Source organism: Daldinia childiae, assembly GCF_008694065.1.
Source record: "Daldinia childiae strain JS-1345 chromosome Unknown Scaffold6, whole genome shotgun sequence".
In the NCBI taxonomy this organism is placed as follows: Eukaryota; Fungi; Ascomycota; class Sordariomycetes; order Xylariales; family Hypoxylaceae; genus Daldinia; species Daldinia childiae.
This window is the reverse complement of record NW_022984647.1, coordinates 772,217-793,004: the sequence shown is the minus strand read 5'-3', so window position 1 is coordinate 793,004 and position 20,788 is coordinate 772,217. Positions and strand designations below refer to the sequence as shown.

Genomic DNA, 20,788 nt, shown 5'->3' with positions numbered 1-20,788 from the left:
CCTTTGTTTGCTAGAGCGGTATATATTGGCTGGAAGCTCATGACGGCGTTTAATAATTACACACTACGAGGTTTAACGTCGTACTCTCTTCTTTAATACCAAGTTACGACAAGTCTTGCTAGGGAAATATTGCACCTATGTCTCTTAATATTATGATATCTAAGACATTGTTTATATGTAGAAACGTAAGAGCTTTCTATATAGAATATTCGCATCCACAAGGCAAACTCTCTGAATCAATCCGTATTGACATTATTTTACCTCCAGCTAATTAATCAATACTAATGATAATATCCCATCTATTTAATAGCGGCAACATGGTTCGTCACCAGACAAGTCCATTCCGACGAACCTGTGTAGATGGTGTAACCATCATTGTGCGTCTGCCCCGTGCTCAGCGTAGTCCCCAACTGCCAGAACAAGTCCGCCGCAAGACCCTTGGTCGAGAGTGACGTCTTCTGCCACTTGCCCTCGACGCCGCAGTGGTCGGTCGTAGATCCGTCTGTCTCGAAATTAGCTTCTGATACGTTCATAGCATGCTACTTACATCCACCCAGATATATCGGTAATCAGGGACACGGATCAGGTATGTATACTCACATTCCTCAAACAAGCAAGGCTTCCCCGCAGCCGCACAAGCCGCGCCATGGGCCTCGATCCACGCATTCCCCCACTCGTTCTGCGTGCCCCAGGTACTCGGGTACAAATGGAACGTGCCAAAGTCGAGGGTATCAATCTTGAGGTTAGCGGCGAAGTCAAGACCCTCGCCGAACTGGTAGGGGTAGCTGCCGTCGCCGGCGAGGCCGAAGCCCTCGTCGCCCAGCGTCACCATGTGGTTGGGGTCGAGGCTCTTGACGTAGGCTGAGGTCGACTTGGCCCAGGTGGTTAGCACGCTGGTCTCGCAGCCGTTGCAGCGCGGCTCGTTGGCCAGCTCCCAGGCGAACACCGTAGAGGAGTTGGCGTACCGCGATACGACCGCTTTGATGTACGCGCGGTATTGGTTCTGCGCTGCGGTGTTGGTGTACCAGGTCTTTTGGGACCCGCCGAAGGCGGTTACGTACTAGAGCGCGAAGGTTAGTTGTCTGTTTTGTAATTGAATAGGGATTCGATATCGCTACTACTAGATCCAAGGGGAAAAGGGTAACGTGAGATTTAAATATTATGAAAATAAAAATAAAAATAACTTACAGCCGCCATCCCACCATAGTCGCCCCAGTTGTTAACGAAGTTAATAATCAACTTGATGCCGCGCTTCTCGGCAGCAGAGACCACGTAGTCGAGGCGCTGTAGGCCGTTGGCTCCCGTGTTGATAGTCGAGCCTCTTGCCGACAGGTATTGGAAATAGACCGTGCCGGACCCTGGCTGAGACGTGACATCGTTGAAGCCCCAGACACGCAGGATCTTATGCCCTGCCGACTTGAGCTGGTCGAACGTCTTATCGACGTCGGCGTTGTTTGTTAGAAAGCTGACCCAGTAGCTATTTGTGCCCGCATAATACTTAGTTTCGCCGTCGATGTTGAAGAATAGACCGTCCGTCTTTGCGAAGCTCGATGCTGCGGGAGAAATAGCATTAGTGGGACTGGTGGTTACTTTTGATGCGCTGTTCGCCGAGTCGGTTCCTGGATATGTATTAGTTCTATGCATTATGCCTATTTCTCTCTGTTCTTACCGGGAACGCATTGTGAATACCACTGATTTGAGACTTGACAACTGGAGCCCGAAGGACAGGCTGTCTGTCCCGTGAAGCCCTGGCCGCCGCATTGTCCCCAGAGTTGCCCCTCAGCTGAGACAGCGCCGGCGAGGGAAAGAAGTCCGGCTACGAGATACTTCATCTTGAGTGAGTTTTACCTGGAAGGTGAATACGAAGTAGCAAGTAATATCAACAATTTCCAACACAGAGGCAGCTTAAGCTGCATATATGTATATTTAGAGTAACCACGAAATGCCCATGCGTAGTCCGCCTAGCCGATGTCAAGGCATCACGGGTGAAGCCTGTATTGGCAAGCTATCGATCAAGGCGGATCGACGTGCTCCATCCATACATATGGAGAAAGGCTATTTTAATTGTATGGATGGCACCTCCAATCATCTCGACGGCCTAGAACCAGACCCATCTCTGCGGATGCAATGCAACAAGCGATCGAGGCACCACGAGCATCACCCCATAGATTCCCCACACGGCAAAGTCAGGTACGGAATTATAAAAAGCCAGATGCACATCAGGGTCCTATGCGACTAATGTATCTGCTGATTGAAATCAGAAGATTTGGTAATGAGGACCTGCTTTTATTTATGATGGCCGAGTTAGTCTCCAGGGCTATATCCTAAGATCCTTGCTATAATCGGTCTGAAAAGGATCTAGACTCAGAAAGACCAGAATAGCAATGGCTTGAATCGCGGAGCAAGACTTAAGAGGCTCGCTGGGGCCTCCCTCATCCGGATGAGATGAGGTCGGCGCAACGCTCTCCGAGATTCCTAATCCGAACATGAATCGTAACCTAAGCCTGCAAGCCAGTTCTATTGTAATTCTAAGTGGTTAGACGAAACAAGTAGTTTCTTGAACAATTGTAGCTATTTCCGAGAGTTAGTCCATCACTGAAGTGTGCTCCTATATTCGAAGCTCTTTAGTGTAAAACTCAAAGCTTATCGTGTCAGTGAGTGAGTGGTTTGAGTCAAGAATAACCGAGTCAGTATGTCTCAACTGTTGGTCTTTCGTATTATTTTAATCCTCTAAATTCGCTGTTGCGAATTCCTAGTTATTTAATTACCCCTGTTGTGTATCGACGTATTGGACTTCTCGACCACTCCCGTATTGTCCGTGGGGACCAAATCATCATGAATGTATAGCTTCATCACCTTGGGACCTGGATAATGCCGGGTTCCATGTACAATCCACCATATCGACGAAAGCGTGAGAGTTCCAACAAGAATCACGCTATTGTAATTCATAGCCTCAATGGTTGTAGGTATCTCATAAGCTACGAAAAGAGGTTAGTAACTGAACCGACACAAGGAACGGGGGTAGCTTACGGAAGCAAAATAATATGACAAACATGGCTATAAGCAAAACAGCTATCAAGTTCACTGCATATCCAAATTTCCCCATGTGAAAAGGCCCTGGGGGGAAGTATTTTCGTCCGGTAATCATATTGGCAGTAAATGGAATTGCGTATGACACTGTCGTTAAAACGATAAAGGAGCCCGTTAGGGCCAAGAAGGCGCTCGAGCTTCCCAAGGGGATTGCACCAAGACCAGTAGCGACGACAGACACGAACAGGGTTGCATATATAGGACAGCTAAGCCCTTCGTTAACCCTGCCGAAAATACCAGAGAACGGTACGGCATTGTCTCGAGCTAGTGCCCAGTACGTGCGCGAGTTCGTCAGCACCGTTCCAACACAGCAGCACATGCTAGTGAGAAGCAGGATGAATAAGAGGCCGAAGGTCGCTCCTGAGCTACCTGTCGCTTGCAGGTATATGACAGCAAGGGGATAGGTATTGATGCCACCTTGCAACGCTGAGAGGTCTGTAATAGCGTAGCTAAGCGCGATGGCGAAAACAAACGCGTACAGGAACCCTAAACCTATCTGAAGTCCCATGGCTTTTGGAAGATCTCTCCTTGGGTGTGGAAGTTCTTCTGCTATATGGGTAATGGCATCAGGCGTGCCAATAGTGAACGCGCCGTTCAGCACTCCTAAAAGGAATGCAACGCCACCTTGCCAACCCGTCACTATCATAACGGCGTTAGTAACACAATAATATTATGGAGGAGATCTTGGGAAGAAGCCAAGTTTACGGATTATATCTATAAACTCGAAGGTTTTATAAGGCTCAAGGAAGAGGGACATGTTTTGAATGGTACTCACAGTTGTTTTCCTCGAACGAACCCCATACAAAATGGTTAGAGGCATGGGAACCCGGGTTCATAGCCGAAATCACAATGATCGTTACGATACCTCCGACTAAGACTAGGAACATTCCGAAGTTTTGGGTATACGGTACGAGTCTATTCGCAAAAATAACGAATAAGGTTGAAATCCATAGGACAGCAATGTACGTGACATAAACATGCCAGGAATCCGGAACATAAGTGTCCTGATGGTAAACCGCGTACATCTGAACGAGAATATTGGAGGTGATTTGAACCAGGGCTGCCAAGTCAAACATCCAGCCATAAAAGTTGATCCAACCTGTGAAGAATCCGACAGTTCGACCCCAGTTTGGTCCGGCTGCGATGGTCGCCCAATGATACACGCCGCCAGCGGTGGGTACTGACGAGGCAAGCTTAAAAATAAGTTAGCATCCAAGTTAACTTCTCATAACTTACTCAGATCTGTTATATCTCTATATGGGGAAATTAGAGGGCGACATACCTCGGCCAGACTCATACCTATAAAGGAATACCAAAATAAAGCAACAATGAGGCCAAAAATCAGACCTGGAGGCCCCCCACTAACTATCGACAGTCGAGCTCATGTTAGTTCGACATCAAGCACAAAATAAAATAAAATAAATCATGTGTCTAGTTATGAGTAGGGTTTTACTTACGAATTGAAACTGATATCGAAGATCCCAAAGCTGCCCAGGCGTTATCGACGGTAAGAGCAAAACCGACAATTCCGAGAAGACCATATTGACGCTTCAGCTGATCTTTATATCCCGCGGCATTGACTTGTACGCCATGGTCGACGGCGACAACGGTATCGTCATCCAAGCCTCCCAGTTCGGGTTTCTTTTCATCGTCGAGAGTAGGCGCATTCTTCGTCATGTTTGCTCTTATGACTTCAATACCCTATATTCTCAAACGTATCTAATGTATAGATCCTTTTAACTTTAATAATAACAGAACCGACTGAAGAAATGAGTGGCAAGCCTTTACTTTATAGAAAGTAACAAGCAACGAGCAACAAGCAACAAATTAGATTATAGGTTGAGGGGTTGCTCGGAATCAGATAAGCGACATCGAATCGTCCATTGCGGACATATGCAATTCTGTGCAGATGCAGCGAGTGGCACGCTCATTCTTGTAGGTCCGTCAGCCTAGATGCATGGAACTGAAGCTTGATCCCTGGCTGAAATATGAGTTGAAGAGATAAGTAAGATAAGACAATCTCCGTTCGATAGGATCTGCCCACTCGTCGCGCTGCATCGAGCTGGGGTATATCACCCAATCAGATTGGAGGAGATTCACATGGTCAACCCATATGATTCTGTTGCTACCCTCGGCCTCCATGTAAGTGCTCGTTGGTATATACGTAGAAACTTCTTATATGTATTACAACATCTTTCCAGTCAGTAGTTGGAGGTGGATGATCATAACTGTCTACACGTATAAACAGTATAAACATAATGGAGCATAGGTTGCTTCGATGTAACATGCGACAGGGTCATCTCGGTATTGGTCGGTTAGACTAGCTGTAATAAGAGAAGCGCTATCTTATCAGGAATTATAGTAAAATGTATTTCTAACAGCCAAGCTAAGTCAAAGATAAAGGAGAGTAGATGTGAGTAATTCTTTAAGAATGCAATGACGTTTTGAAGTTGTCAAGATTTCGTTTGTCATTTCTCTCTTCTAATCTTCGGAAATTAGTATAACTCGATTATTAAATACGGAATACATTTAGATATGCAAAGTAGTATATTATGTAATTATCGAGATTCAAAATGCAAGCCCCTTTTTCGTAACGTACCTCCTATTCATAACGTACCTTCATTACTCGACATGACGACTACTTCAAACCGACTTAGTGGACATAAAATCATCTTATTTATAAATCAATATGAATTTGACTACGATGTGCTTTTAATTACAATTGATGGTGAAATCCACGGAACTCCACGGACATGCTTATAAATTTGAATATCCATATCTCAATCGTTTACGCTTATATAATGTCATTTAATCCCCCTTGACCTCTTCTTAGTATATATTGAACACGAGCTTGCCTATTATGTAGACATCGAACATTAGTCTGGTGTGCAGAGAAGCATATATCAATTACAGAGATATTTTACATCTTACAATGGCCCATCCCGTCCTGAAGACCACGAAGCAGTGGAATGTCGTAGGTTATGATGGCCTCGAGTCCCTGAAATATTCAGAGCAGCCAGTACCTGAACTCGGCGATACCGAAGTCTTAGTTAGGAGTAAGTCTCTAATAGACCTCGTCGATATTTTATTTTATATGTGCTTTTACTAACTCTTGGTCACAGTTCACGGGGCCTCTTTAAATGTTAGTTCGCATATTTACCTTCTACTCATAAGACTAACCTCAAACCTAGTTTCGAGATATCATGGTCTCTCAGGGGAAGTTCCCTTGGGGTACCAAACCAAATGTCATTCCTGGCTCCGACGGAGCAGGAATTGTCGTAGCTACCGGGAGGCACGTTAGTCGGTTCCAGCCAGGCGACAAGGTCATTACCGCTCTCAACCCTCGGTTAATTGCAGGATCTTTCACCGAAGAGTTATCAAAAGTTGGTCTCGGTGCCTCGGTGGACGGCACCCTACGCACTGCCGGAGTTTTCGACGAGCAAGGCCTTGTCAAGATGCCCGAGGGCCTAACCTTTCCGGAGGCTGCGACGCTCAGCTGCGCGGGACTAACCGCTTGGAACGCGCTCTTCGGCCTATCTGGGAAACCAGTCGCTGCCGGCCAGTGGGTTTTGACGCAGGGCACTGGTGGGGTGAGTATCTTTGCCGTTCAGTTCGCTAAGCTGGTCGGTGCCAGGGTCATTGCGACGACGAGCTCACGGGAGAAGGCGAAGCTTCTTGAGAAGTTGGGTGCCGACCATATCATAAACTATCGCGAGACCCCCGACTGGGCCTCCGCAGCCAGGGAGCTTACTGGAGGGTTTGGCGTTGACTATGTTATTGATGTCGTAGGGCCAACTTCGCTGAAGCAGAGTGTTGCGGCTGTAAAACATGACGGCGTAGTCTGCGTCTTGGGAGGTGTCGGCGGTGGTGACGGGACTGCAGAGATGCCTGGCTTGCTGGATTGCTGGATGAAACTGTTTACGGCTCGTGGTCTATGGCTCGGCACTCGGCTTCAGATGGAAGATATGTGCCGCGCTATCGAAGCTAACATAGACAAGTTGCGCCCTATCGTCGATCACAAGATCTTTACACTAGAACAAACGAAGGAAGCATATGAATATCTGGCCTCAGGGAAACACCAGGGGAAGGTTTGCATTGAAATTGCGTAATTTTAAACAGGTACATATGGGGTATATTGACAACTCTCGCGGAAAATACACATGTATACACTGATGTTATTTTTTGAACCATCTTGGAAAGTGCTTTCTCAATCAAGCCCTCTCAATCACCGGAATACTATGATCGATCACTCTGGCAAGCAACTTTTTATTGACTCGCTGCAGACATGTATCCAGCGTCCGAGCCCGAAATATCGTCGGTCCCGCTCGTCAGCCAAAGACTGTGCGCGTTTCTCCGCCCAAGCCCATTGGTCTCTCAAACTTCTAGCCTTAGCATCCGGATCGAAATATTCTACTTCGAATTAGTTGAAGAAATATGAAAGATAGGAGTCCCTAGTAGATTATGTGCAAACTGCACTAGCAAGGAAAGAAACTAGCTAGACGTACCCTGACAGTTCGGACAGTAATATTTCCACCTGGTAGCCTTTTTAACCCAGCCTTCACGATCCACATACATCGGATAGAGTCCAGATTCCGTTTTAGGCCGATCGTCGACACAAGAGCAGCATTGTCTAGAGTTGGAAGTCATATTACACCTGCTCTCCGACCAGTGGCTACAAGGTGGAAGGTCTTGATTATTCTTCGGTTTGGAACTTGTAGGTTTCTTATCATTCTGATAACTCTTTTCGTCCTGATCATCTCCAACAGTTTCCTGGTATGACGGGAGATCATCTCTAGCTTTATTCGACTGGAATTTGTATGCCGGCGGCTCGTCGCTGGGGTCGTCCCGCCACGCCTTCTCCGATGAAGTTGGAAGACGCTCTACCATGATGCGATCTTACAGTTAAACCCTTGTTGACGACGATGTGAACAGCCGTAGACTTGTTTATCGGAACTTAAGAAATATTTAGAGGAAAGGAGAGAGAAGGTTCAATTATAAGTTTATTGAAGTGGCGTGAGTCGGATGTTTTGAGGCTGTGTCCAACACCACGATATGGTTTTGCGGCGAAGTAATTATACAAGCCCCACTATATGCGTCGATCATGATACAGATGGAGTTATACGATCAAATAAAGGACGGTTCATATAAAGGCTACATACTACATCACGATGCTTTCATGCTCTGGCGGGAATCCATATTAGGCCGAGTTCTCGGCCGATTCACACCCGCCTCTACGGTGGTTCAGGCCGGATTCGAAATGGGGCTACACATTCCTTCGTCAACATTGTCTAGAGCTTAGGTTTGGATGCCCTTTGCTTTGACTAAAATTTAAGTAATGGAACTACGTTATGTAGATGGGCATATATATAAAAGCGATTCGATAATCTATTTGAAGTTTAGTGTCTGTAGCCTTTCCCATGCGATCAACAGAGACTATAAGGCCGGAAAAGGGGGTTAAAAGGGGCTGATCATGAAAATATTGTCTCCTACATTTTTGTCAACCGTAAACATCAGATTTAAGTAGGATTCACAGGGGAAACAAACCAGTGTCCAAAAAATGATTTTATATTGACTGGCAATGTAGGCTGTTTTGTATCCGTGTCTTCGCATGAATTGGCTAATAAAAAAATAAAAGGAGGCCAAATAGAAAAAGCGAAATTTGAAGGAGAGAAAAAACAAATGAGAAGTATCTACGTAGGAGTCCGAAATAAAAGAAAAAGGAATTGCAAAAAAAGCTCGGCCTGTGTGTTGAACACAGAACCTACGAAAAACTACTTTGTAAATGTCGTACTGTCAAGTCACGGGCATACCGGTCCAGCATATGACACCACGGTGCAGTTTTCTCTAGCCTCCAGTCACCCAGGGTTACTTCCTTTTTACGGGGTCGGCTGAAAGTTGCTCTGCTTTTTGGCCTTATATCCTTCAGTACGGTGGCCTAGGCAACCGAGGCGGCCGGCAGGTCAGTCTAGCAACTGGCAGAGCAGAAAGGTACCTACCTAAGTAATTACCTATTTGATTTGGGTGCTTAGAGGCGCATGTAACTGTTCTCAACTCGCCTCAGTGTCTAAGGGTACCTAAAATCTCTATATGCAACTAGAGTTATCGAAATAGCTTAAGCAGTGGACGTGGCGATATTCAGAGACTGCACCGACTACGCAACTAGATAAGTTCCGTAACCGATAATAGATCAATACAAAGAGAATATTTTGCATAGATCTATATTTGTACATAGCCTCCACCTGACCGTTGATCCTATTCAAGTTTTGATTTTGCTTAACTAGATTTAAGATATGTTATGCCTCCAAAGAAGTTCGCGGATAGGGATAAACAAGGCTGGACGTGAACTAAGATATACGAGAAGCTGGTATGTCCAATAGTAAATATATTATGTCCAATCTACATAGAGCATAGAGTGAGCTTATAGGAAAGTGAAATTTATCAGAAATATCCTAGGAGACTTCAAGGACTAGTCATAAGGGGCTTTTGACTCTTAGGCCCTATCTACCTCGTCAAGTGGTGACACAAGAGCTTTGCTAGTAGCAATGTACCTTTCATGTTTTAGGATTTGACATCATACAGAGGAAGCCTTTCACATAATAGAATAAATCGCTACACTTCTCTTATTCTAATTTCCCCAAGGCTGATGCTAGCTAGCATCTTGACATCTTCGTTTACACGGCCTGTTACCCAGAACTTCAATCCAAAATATAGGAAACATGACATCGCTCAGCACGTTAGGTAAATTTGCTAGTTACAATAACTCATACATAGCATCGTACAGTAGGTCACGTTATTGGGCCTCACCCTTCTCTGGTTCGGGCTCAGCAGTATTTTCCACATATGGGGGCGGATCCAAGGAAGCATCGCCCTCGACCCATACTTGTGCGAGCTCTTTCTCAATCTCCTCATGCCGTTGCTTCCACTGCTCAACTTGAGACAGCCTTTCTCGAAGCTCTTGTAGTTCCCGTTCTACCTGCATCTTCTCCCTCTCTGTTCCAATTCTCTCAAATTCCCATTTGTCGCCGGTCTCACCCATCCCAAGCATGAGGTTAAAGGTGTGGTATTTCTTCAAGGAAGCACGCGTCGAGATGGTAATCAAAGCTGTGGTTTGTTAGTTACGAGTAGAAGAGGGAGTTGTCACGTGACTTACTAATACCCCTTTCCTTGCATGTTTCGTATAATAGACCCTCGACATCGCTTGACACAGCACTGGTGCCCTCGTCAATTACAGCATACTGGGGTTCGTGGTATAGTAACCGGGCAATGCCGACTCTTTGCTTTTCGCCTCCACTCAGAACATCCTTCCATTCCTTCCGAGTATCCCAGCCGCCCTCTCGATCAGGTAAGTAGCCAAGCTTGGCAGCATCCAACACTCGTTTTAGTTCATCCTCGGATTTACGCTTGAGGCGCATGTCTAGTTCACCATCTGGATAGATGACCTGATCACGCAAGGTGCCCACGCTCAAATACGGCCTCTGAGGCAAGAACATAATTCCATCCTGACCAATGGACTTGGGCTGACTCACTAAACCACGGTAGACTGGCCAAAGCCCAGCAAGGACCCTAGCAATAGCACTCTTGCCAACACCATTCGGACCGGATATTAACAAGTGCTCTCCTCGGCGGATGATCATGGATAGCGACTCTAATAATTCCTCGCCACCTTGAGGCCACAGTCCAGGCGCAACGATAGGCACATGTTCAAATCGTACGCCGTCAAAGCCCTTCTGGATGGTACCCTGGACGTCGGAAAGCGAGTATAGTTCGTTGCCACTTGGTCGCGGGACGTATGCGTCGGCATGTACACGGTGTAGCGTCGAAATTAGGGTATAAACGCGACTAGTGTAACCAGCCAGTTCGGAAAGGTCCTTGATTGAGTACATCATGCGCCCACCCGCATCCGCGAGTGAGAGCATAAGTCGCTTGTTCGTGATGAAGTCCTTCATACGATTGCGCTCTCGGCCACCCTTTTCAGCGCTGTCGACCATCTCCATTGCACCTCCTAAGCCGCCCCAAGCTGGGAGGAAGACTGGTAAAGATGACAAGAGATAACCGTAGGCACTCCAGCTGTATTTCAAGATGAAATCTTCGAGAATATTATAACGGATCTTAAGCAGGTAGATTCCTTCCATCCAACTCTTGAGGGATTTGAATTCCTTGTTTAAGAAAGACTTTTCCATTTCAGCACCACCATAGAAAGCGACTTCCTCGGCATTTGCAATCAAACGGGCATGAAGACTTCTAAAATCTCCTTCTTTACGTCCTTCAACTGCTTTAAGCTTGCCGAAAGGAGGCGACACCTTTCGCAGAATACTTGCTGTCAGGAAGTAGTTGCTCATAAGACCGGTTAACGCGAGTGGGCCTAGTGAGCGATATAATTGATAGTTGAAAACACAGAGATCGATAAATGGCTTCCCAAGTGAGGAATATAAATTGGCAGCTGAAGCACAGAACAGGGTTAGATCTTGTGTAATGAATTGGTCGGCTCCCTGTCCGACGCCGCCGTCCAAGTTGGATAACTTGTAGTAGTTGAGATTATCATTAAGATATAAGTCGTGTATATATCTTGTTAATCGAGTTCGGAATGCGATAGATACTTTAGACTCGAGGAATTTGATCATAGAATTGGTGTAGGAGGCAAAACCGCCAAGTCCGCACCACTTGGTTTAGTTAGTGACACATTCATAACTGAATTTGATGTAGAATCGTAGCATACCTTTGCTATACCCCAGAGGAATAACTTTCCGTTACCTGCGACCAAGTCACGAACAATCTCACCATCTAGGCGCGCAACTACCAACGAAAGATAGGTGCGAAGCATCAAAAATGCGCCATGGCTGACTAATAAACCGGCCTCTTTGCTAGTCCATCGCGGTATCATGATACTCATTAGGCTGAGAAACTGATGTAAGAAAGCAAGATTCAGTCCTGGTTTGGTCTGAGCCGAAGGAACAGTTCCATCACCAAGCCCCGAAACCTTGGGCGGGTTTAGGAAGAGCCGACGATGCGCTTCGAAGGTTAAAGGTTTTGTCCGATTGATAACTACTTTAGACGTCCCATCTTTATACGGAACGTATATCGTTCGTGAACCATCTTTATTGAATAACCACGAATTCGTGCGCACAAGCTTCCGTCCTTGCTCTTTCTCCTGCCTTCTTCGATTCCACCATCTCCGACCACCTTCGGCGCTGAGTATTATCGACGCGGCGAGTAAGAGGGCTGCAAAGAGCTTGGAACGTCGAGAGGTCTTTCGTAGGCGATCTCGTATTAGTTTGCTATACTTGTCGAGAAAGGCTACGAGTATGTCTTCGGATGCCGAATGGCGAAGAGTGGATTGCACCGCCATCGTGACATGACATCAATAGGGACAGGCTTATAATTAGTCTATTCCGAGTGCCATTTATAGCGATGAGATTTATGGGACTTCTAGACGGAGCGAGAGGAATAAAGTAATAATAAAATAGTTTGAATTTCTAGTGTTGGAAGTAAATGCTACCGACATGTCTCTGAGAGGTAGTTGAGATAGAGGAAAAGAACTGGGATAGCTTGTAACTCCGTCATTGGTGACGATTGAAAGCGACCAAAGCTGAGGCATGTGATGATCCGAGGTTGATCCTCTGAGTTCGGAAACCGTCAATGATATCTTTATGGTTATTGGTTGAAAGGTTAAGCTATCACGTGGCCAAAGCCCCAGGTATGAGCCACCTTCCCCCACGATTTACCTGCAGCTTGTGGACCTGCACGAGGCTGTGGCTTGTTTGCAGGTTGTAGAAGTCCGGGGAAAGAAATTGGGGCATTTGTTTTTTTTTTCCTCCTCGCTTTAAGATTTTTAGGTCGGAGCTTGATATTAAAAACGGTTGTACCAAAAAAAATATCATATGGACTGGACTTTATATAATTGATCCAATAAGATATCAAAAACATTTATTATTTGACTCCGGGAGAGATGATAGGTGGATATTATACGACAGTAATACCCAACTGGCTGGATCGCTTAAGATGAAAATGCCCGGACAGTCTTACGTTGTAACTACGCTGTAACTATTTGTTTGCCTGGTACGATAGAGGCTGACTTTGGAATATATTAATGGTATTATAAATCTCCTTTGCATTATATCATTTATACGGATTCGTACTTGTGTTACTGAGATATTCATACTCAACGTTATTTGTGTAAATGATCGAACGTCGAATGTCGAATGTCGGTTGGCTGTAGCTTGTGTCTTGAAAAGGTAAGTGAACAAATAGTTTGGCTCCATTTCTCAACCGTCACTTCTCAACGGGCGCCAACGGAACCAATCAAAAACGAGCCTCGGAGAGTTGCATGGCTCGTTCTCCACGACACTCTCAATTTTGGTCCAAATGTTCATGTAGCTACCCTAGCTTCCTGTCTTCCTTGCCGCCTTACGCATAGTAGGTACGACTGAAGTAGTAACAGAAACCCTTTTGTTATACGCCGCACGGATGTGACGAGCGATAAAAAGGTCATGCAAACAGATGGATCTCAAGGATCTCAAGAATCTCAAGAATCTCAAGGTTTTATATGGTCCATTCGGCTCGATGGCGCTTTAAGATAGCGTGTAATGTCTAACAAGTAGCTACCTTTTTTAATGTTGAAACGGTTCATCTGTCTGGCATCTCGTAAAAGGTCGAGGATAGGTAGAGATGAAATAGATGTGGCACCGAACCTGTAGTTAAGTTAAATAACCTGTAAGTTAGATGCTAGGCAAATATGATAACTCGTCAGCCATTTATATTACACTATTGTTCTTGTAAAGGCGCAAAAACAACAACGGATGTACTGATACACAATACTGGACACTTAATAAAGCCACCAAAAGTTTTACATCCAATAGTTTTGAAATGCAATTGCGGATGATTATTAGAATAGTAGAGCCCTGGAGGTCCGTGAGATTACACCACTGAATGAGCAACCACCTAATTCTCTTTATTCTCTGGTGGATTCTTTAGTACAATAATAACATAGAGGTACCTGATAGATAGGGGGGGAAGCTAGGGAAGCTGGGAAGATGGATGGGAACATAAGAGGTACCTAATGAATTGATGATTGATGCAGTACCAAAGCGGGATGGATTCTGTTTCGGAGGTATGGGGAACTCTCATATCTTTCCTAACAGATTTTAATATACACATGTTCCCTCTCAAGTCCCTACCCTAATTATGTTTCGGTGACAGTGGGTGATAATCAAACGGAGTACATAAATACCTTCATTACATTGTAGCAATAAGCAATCCTACTGGACACCAACCAACCAAACTAGCCCAGCCGCCAGTGGATTACATAGTACATACCTAGGTACATACTACCTAGTACATGTAGGTAGCAATCAACTGGGCAGATGCCTCTAAACTAACCCCTGTCACACCCTTTTCTTAGTGATTTCAAGTGATTTTAAGTGATTTAAGCAGGCAAGGCAGGTACGCTAGCGGCTTTCCCCCCCTGTTCAAATTGCTCCGTGCCCTCCCCTGCCCCCCCCCAAATGTGGTCCAGTTTCTTTGCGGAAATCATTTCGCTTGCGATTCCAGACTTCTTCAGCCTCCGCGCAACAATCCCTCAGAGTAGTGGAAGAGATAGTCTTCATTTCTTTTTACAGCCAGCTCTCTGTTTGTACGTATGTACTTTAAGCCTTAAGCTTACCATACCCTCTATTACCTTACCTTAGGTATCATTTCCAGCGTTATACTTGTTCAATCCATTTCATTCTCCCTTTCACTTAGGTTCTCCGGGACATCTTTGGGCTTTTTTGTGCCATTACTTTATTTTTTTTCTTCTTACAGCTAGGATTTGGAGTTATTTGTTCAGATACCCGCCCACCCCCAAAGGTACCTCGAGGCTCGTCATCTGTCTACCTACATCCAGGTTCAATCTGTTTCCTCCTTCGCAAGTCCCAAGTGACTGACCCACTTCATCCCCCCGAATTATCTCAATCTTAGCAGGGTTTCTTGTTACGACGCGCCGTTCTTCTCGACATCTCCATCGCATCGCCTCTTATTTCCTTCGCTCGTCTCGTGGCTTTTAGAATCTCTATCTTCACTTCCGATTCAGCCGCATTAGCCAGCCTTTCCCCCTTGGTCGCGGTCGCCGACACGGCCATAATAATTACTCGGCCGTTCAAGGCCACCAATTGCTGCATTAGGGGTTTGGGCAGCTATTTAAGGTGAACGGCCGTTGAGTATCAAGGTGAGCAACAATTGATAAGCTTTCCCACGCCTCGAGTGGGACTATTTCTGTCCGAGTCCCTTTACTTCTTAGAAGCGCCGTTCGTTTCCAATTGATCGACGCGATTTAATGCGCCAGTAAATCTGCCTCATTTAAAGCAGGATGAGCCTCCAGTTTTTGGCATGTGTCTATAGCTAATCTTACTTTTACAGTGCGATAGCTTGCCGTCTCCTATAGCTATCAAGCATCAACTTTTAATTGAAAAAGATGTCCAGAGGTGCTGACGAGAAAGCACTGGCGGAGCACGAAAACTCGAGGGAAAAGGAATCAGTTACGGCCGAGGACGGATTAGCTTCAAGAAAAGGACGTGGCCTCCTAAACGTACCGTCGAGATCTTCATCGCAAAAGATACAGTCATCGTCAGCAACAACGGGTCTCAGCGGGACGACTGCTGACGATCCGCGAGATAGTATTGGTGGCAATTCTAAGGAATCAAAACACAGTATGCTTGGCCGGCGTCGGAACGGTAGTGCGTCCAGCAATCACTCTGGGGCTGCCACGAATCCTACGACTACACCAAGCACATTGCTGCCAAACTCCCCGGCTGGGGCTCCGCAGCGGCGGAAAAAGGGCGGGTTACTGGCTCTTCTTGGATGCTGTGTTGTTCCTAATCACGCCAGTACCCTCGAAGGTGGTGAAGATCCACTCCCTTCTCACAAACTCGACAAGCTCCCTCAAAGACCACTGACATCTAGCCGACGAACTACAACACCTTCAGAGCAGACGGGTGGTAGCAAGACTCAGGTTTACGAGAAGGAGAAGGAGTCGTCGCCTCAAGCAAGCACCGCTGCTCAAGAAGCATCCAAATCCGCAAAGCGGGTCTCGGGGTCAACGGCTCAGGACCAGTCCACGGTCGGCGAACGCGAGAGCGAGTCGAAACAGACCACCCTGGTCGGTGTACCGGGTCCCAGCATCACGGTTAACCCTCCGGTTGCAGAAGATCATGAAGCGGAGGCGGATGCTGTCGAAGGGCCATCCACCAGGGACGTTGACGGCGATGTTGAGATGGCAGATACGGAACTAGCTGTAGCTGAGCCAGCTAAACAACCTGGTACGGACGACGAGTCTCAATATGCGAAGTCAGTTCCGCCGCCACCTCCCGGACCGGTCCCCATTGCCAATCCAGCCCCAATTGCGCCAGAGGAGAAATCCGTGGATTTAGAGCAAGGCCAACAAAAATATCTTCTACCACCTATCGAACCCCGTTTCAAGGGCAGGAAGTGTCTAGTATTGGACCTGGATGAGACTTTGGTGCATAGCTCTTTCAAGGTATGTGATAGAAATAGTCGTCTAAACGTGGTCAACAAGCTAACTGTCGCAGATACTACACCAAGCTGATTTCACGATACCAGTTGAAATTGAGGGCAATTATCATAATGTGTATGTCATCAAACGACCTGGTGTAGATCAGTTCATGAAGCGCGTAGGCGAGCTATACGAAGTCGTAGTGTTCACAGCCTCTGTTTCTAAGGTACGTTACATATACTACTACTACTACTGTTGTCTCTTCTAATCTGGTTAAATAGTACGGCGACCCATTGCTGGATCAGCTCGACATTCACAAAGTTGTCCACCACCGACTGTTCCGAGAGAGCTGTTATAACCATCAAGGCAATTACGTCAAGGATCTTTCTCAGGTCGGCAGAGACCTCAAGGATACCATTATCATTGACAACTCACCTACCTCATACATCTTCCATCCTCAACACGCTGTGCCTATCAGCAGTTGGTTCTCGGACGCTCACGACAACGAATTATTAGACTTGATACCCGTTCTCGAGGACCTGGCCGGATCTAATGTTCAAGACGTCAGCCTAGTTCTCGATGTCACTCTTTAAGCTTTAGTTAATTTCTATTCTATGAGAACGGCAAACGAACCGAACACTACCTAGGGTAGCCATCATAGCGGCGGGCGTTTGGTGACAATAACTTCGAATTTTTTTGGTGTATATGTACTGTTTAATCTTATATACCGAGTTAGGCTGCGTGAGCTCGCGTCGCCCCTCTCTTCTGCCTCCTTTCCTCAATCCTTCAGTGGACGGACCCAAAGTTGATCAGCTACATAAATGCAAACTTATTCTATAAGAGGAGCTTTCCATTTCGAGATACAGCGAGAACGCAAATGGGTTGGACGAGATCCCGGGTTAGCACATAGGTGTCATAAAATATTGGTACATGAAAAGAGGAGGTCTTCAGATGCTACGCCTTTGCTCGGGTAGAGTTAAGTGACGCCGCTACCGACGTCATAAAGCGATACACATTATTTGTTCTGTTTCTTTTGTTGATATTCTTTTTACTGTTGGTGGTGGCCCCTCAAGTGCTTCACGCACGTGAGGAGAGGAGAAGGGGAGAGCTGAGTCTGCTAGCAGACATAGTAGGAGGCTGAAGCAAAAAGAGGAGGAGGTAGAAAGCAAAGCGGATAGCTGGGCATTCGGTCATGAGTAGCATTATTATTTCGGGTCTGATCACATCTTGCATTTTTTTCGGTGGCAGCCAGAGGTAGAGCTTGCATGTGTAGGCTCCTTCACGTCAGTTCAACGGGACCCTGAAAAGGGGTAATAGGATGACGGGAATTTGTCCGCTTCTGATCAATACCCGGCCGAGGCAGATTCTCAAATTGATATATAAACCCTCGAATTAAAAGACCAGTCTCGATTGTGCGCAGAATTTGTATCTTGCTAACCTTTGTAAATCATGTTGGACTACAAGAGTTGTATCGTGTTTTTGTAAATACATCCATTATTATAACAGTAACTTGAGCTTAAGCTTCAAAGTGAATGAGAGATCACATGCAAATCAGTCAAGATACCCCCTTACACACATACTAAAAGGTACGGTGCCTGACTATATCCTGTCAAGCTCATAGTACCCGACCCAAAGAGCTGGAACCATACAATAACCCAACCAGCCGGCCGCAGGGGAAAGAAAAAAAAAGCATCCCATTCCCCCTCCCCATTTCTCCGCCCTTACCTCAAACACCCGAAGCATAGGTAGGTACCTATTATCCCTTACTTTTCCGGGTACGTAAACCGACGAGTTAACGAGTAGTGGCTGCTGACGCTGTACTACTGCCCTACTGCCCTGTGAGACATCCGGGGCGCTTACAACGCCCGTCATGTGTGTTGTGTGCTGCCTCTAGCCGTGCGTACCTACTTAGCTATCTATACGAGCGAGTTGGCGTGATGGAGGCTGACACACAGGTGGGCGTGTCTTGGATATATATTCATAGGTAGATGGGTGCGAAGCGGAGGTTAATTATGGAATTATAACTCCGTTTGTTTAGTAGGGTTTTGCAATATAGACCTGGTTGGCAGATACATTTCTTGACTTCCGCCGGCCTTACGAACGAAAACGTTCCCGAAGCTACCTACCTTGTCATGATGAGAATATCGCCTTATTTTATGACCACTTAGCTAGCACGAACTCCCAAGACCAAATTGAGTTTTGCTAATAATTAGACTGACTGTCAATTGTGCTTTATGACTATGACATACATACATTTGTAGAGACCTCATAGCACACAATGAACTAGGCCACATTGGCACATGCAAAAGGAGAAAGCCCTGCCGCACATACTGCTAAAAAACATCGATTAATACAAACATCCTTGGGTATCTCGCCAATCTGTAACGAAAACTCCTCCGGGGTGTAGTCAACCCTCTGATGCAGAACCCACAAAATACCAGATCCTGTCAGTTTCCCTTAAAACTTGTACCTGAGCTCGCAATGAATCCTAAACCATAACATCGCAGTCTCAGTGGCCTTGCTATTAAATGATGCTAACCTTGCATCAATCTCATCTCCTTTACTCAGATATACTGATTGCCTTAGCTGTTAAGGTTGTTAAGACACTTGGGAAAAACATCATCTGCCTCGTTGTAGTAAAAGTTATGACCTTGGGTTCCATCATTTCTTCTGGTTTCTATTCTTCTTGCGGCCTTTACCACCCTTGGATTTAGTGTTGGGTCCCTCGTTATGGCGGCCGTCCTTCGCTTGAGTTGACGATTCCGCTTCAGTCTCGGATTTAGTCTCTGGCTCCGGCTTAGCCGTTGACTTGGGATCAACTTCAGGCTTAGGGCTATCCTGCATCGAGGCCAAGGAGCGCTTTTTGGCGAAGTCAGACACACACTGCTGGCAGATGTGCGACAAACAATAGGGACATTCGAAAGCTATAATGCCTCGTTTCACATTACAAGCGCCACATTTGAACTTCTTAGACTGCTGGATCTTGCTGCAGAAACCAGAGTGGAGACAGGCTTCTACCTTCTCATCCTTGGTGATGGCGTTGAGCTCCTTCCAGCGCATCTCTTGGCTGGACTTTTCGGCACTACGTTCGTCCTCTTTCTGCTTGGCTTTCATCTCTTCTTGAGATTTCTTCTCGTCTTCTCGAGCTTTTTTGCGTGCTTCCTCGGCCATTCTTCGCTTACGAATCTCCTCGACGACCATGTCACGTTGCTCTTGCCTCCCCTGCTGAAATTGACGAAAGGCATTATTTCTGTCAAAAAATCTTGGATCACCAGGTTGTTGAACCTCGTCTCTGAAGAAGAAACGGAAGAAGTGAGGGAAAATATCGTCGTATATCCAGCCATTGCCATCGCCATCCTCATACTCGTCCTCATCCTCATCCTCATCAGTCCAGTCCGAAAAATCCGATCGCGCTTGGGATTCGGGCCGAGGAGGTGTAGTGGCGTCCTGAGAGTCTATGTGAAGATCATAACGAGAACGATTAAATGGATCATGAAGAGTCTCGTATGCAAGCTGGATCTATTAAATGTTAGTTTAGTTTTGGTGTTATACTTTGAATGATAGAAACTAGAACGTACCTTCTGGAAAACTGCTGTAGCGGCTTCAGTGTCATTGAAGTTCTTATCCGGGTGGTGAATACGAGCTAAGCGACGGTAGGCGGCAGTGATCTCCTGCTCAGTTGCAGTGCGTGCCACCTCGAGGGTGGCATAGCAGTCAAAAGTAGGAAAGGCAGGCATCTTGGATAAATAACCAAGAATTAAAGCCTAACGATAAGATGAAGATGTTCCTTGTTACAGTATCAAAGTAGGATTGACAATGTAGATACTTAGTATAGTAAACAAGGGGGTAAAGGGGGTATAGTGGTGTCGGCGTTAAGAAGATATCCTGATCCTAGCCAGGTAAAGTAATAGAAGTGATAAATGCGAAGGGAACTCAGGAAAGACAGACTACGCGAGTGTCTCAGGTTGTCAATGTTGTGATTGTAGAGAATGGTCTCAAGTAGTTGGATGGGTAGCAACTACATATAAATGAATATCCGTTGCTGGGCATACCATATAGAATAATCAAAGGGTAAAACCAAGAAAGAGTTTTCAGGACAACGTAAAACGGAACTTAGTGAACTTGTTATTAGATGCTCGCAACATCATCTTTGAGAAAATTAGAGGGTCGTGCAATGATTTAGTTGCGCACATTTGTTTCACGAAATGTTTT

The 20,788-nt window shown here is 45.9% G+C and overlaps 5 protein-coding genes across 5 annotated transcripts; 2 read left to right on the top strand and 3 right to left on the bottom strand.

Annotated features, from left to right (window-relative positions):
• Positions 1 to 299: 299 nt before the first annotated feature.
• On the bottom strand, positions 300 to 4,767 carry GL218_06127 (putative mannan endo-1,4-beta-mannosidase A; the record flags this gene model as incomplete). Its single annotated transcript, XM_033582825.1, has 8 exons — positions 300 to 502; positions 601 to 1,060; positions 1,189 to 1,619; positions 2,769 to 2,978; positions 3,031 to 3,729; positions 3,866 to 4,283; positions 4,373 to 4,455; positions 4,548 to 4,767. 8 exons carry the CDS (start codon positions 4,765 to 4,767, stop codon positions 300 to 302), a joined length of 2,724 nt encoding a protein of 907 aa, XP_033433966.1.
• Positions 4,768 to 6,022: 1,255 nt separating this feature from the next.
• GL218_06126 (uncharacterized protein) lies at positions 6,023 to 7,199 on the top strand (the record flags this gene model as incomplete). Its single annotated transcript, XM_033582824.1, has 3 exons — positions 6,023 to 6,146; positions 6,213 to 6,232; positions 6,282 to 7,199. The coding sequence occupies 3 exons, from the start codon at positions 6,023 to 6,025 to the stop codon at positions 7,197 to 7,199; spliced, it is 1,062 nt and encodes a 353-aa protein (XP_033433967.1).
• A 2,681-nt stretch (positions 7,200 to 9,880) lies between these two features.
• GL218_06125 (Peroxisomal long-chain fatty acid import protein 2) lies at positions 9,881 to 12,436 on the bottom strand (the record flags this gene model as incomplete). The annotated part of the gene is made up of 3 exons (XM_033582823.1): positions 9,881 to 10,191; positions 10,241 to 11,750; positions 11,807 to 12,436. The coding sequence occupies 3 exons, from the start codon at positions 12,434 to 12,436 to the stop codon at positions 9,881 to 9,883; spliced, it is 2,451 nt and encodes an 816-aa protein (XP_033433964.1).
• A 3,102-nt stretch (positions 12,437 to 15,538) lies between these two features.
• GL218_06124 (Phosphatase PSR1) lies at positions 15,539 to 17,169 on the top strand (the record flags this gene model as incomplete). Its single annotated transcript, XM_033582822.1, has 3 exons — positions 15,539 to 16,600; positions 16,653 to 16,802; positions 16,858 to 17,169. The coding sequence occupies 3 exons, from the start codon at positions 15,539 to 15,541 to the stop codon at positions 17,167 to 17,169; spliced, it is 1,524 nt and encodes a 507-aa protein (XP_033433965.1).
• Positions 17,170 to 19,237: 2,068 nt separating this feature from the next.
• On the bottom strand, positions 19,238 to 20,313 carry GL218_06123 (uncharacterized protein; the record flags this gene model as incomplete). The annotated part of the gene is made up of 2 exons (XM_033582821.1): positions 19,238 to 20,095; positions 20,155 to 20,313. 2 exons carry the CDS (start codon positions 20,311 to 20,313, stop codon positions 19,238 to 19,240), a joined length of 1,017 nt encoding a protein of 338 aa, XP_033433970.1.
• Between the last annotated feature and the right edge of the window lie 475 nt (positions 20,314 to 20,788).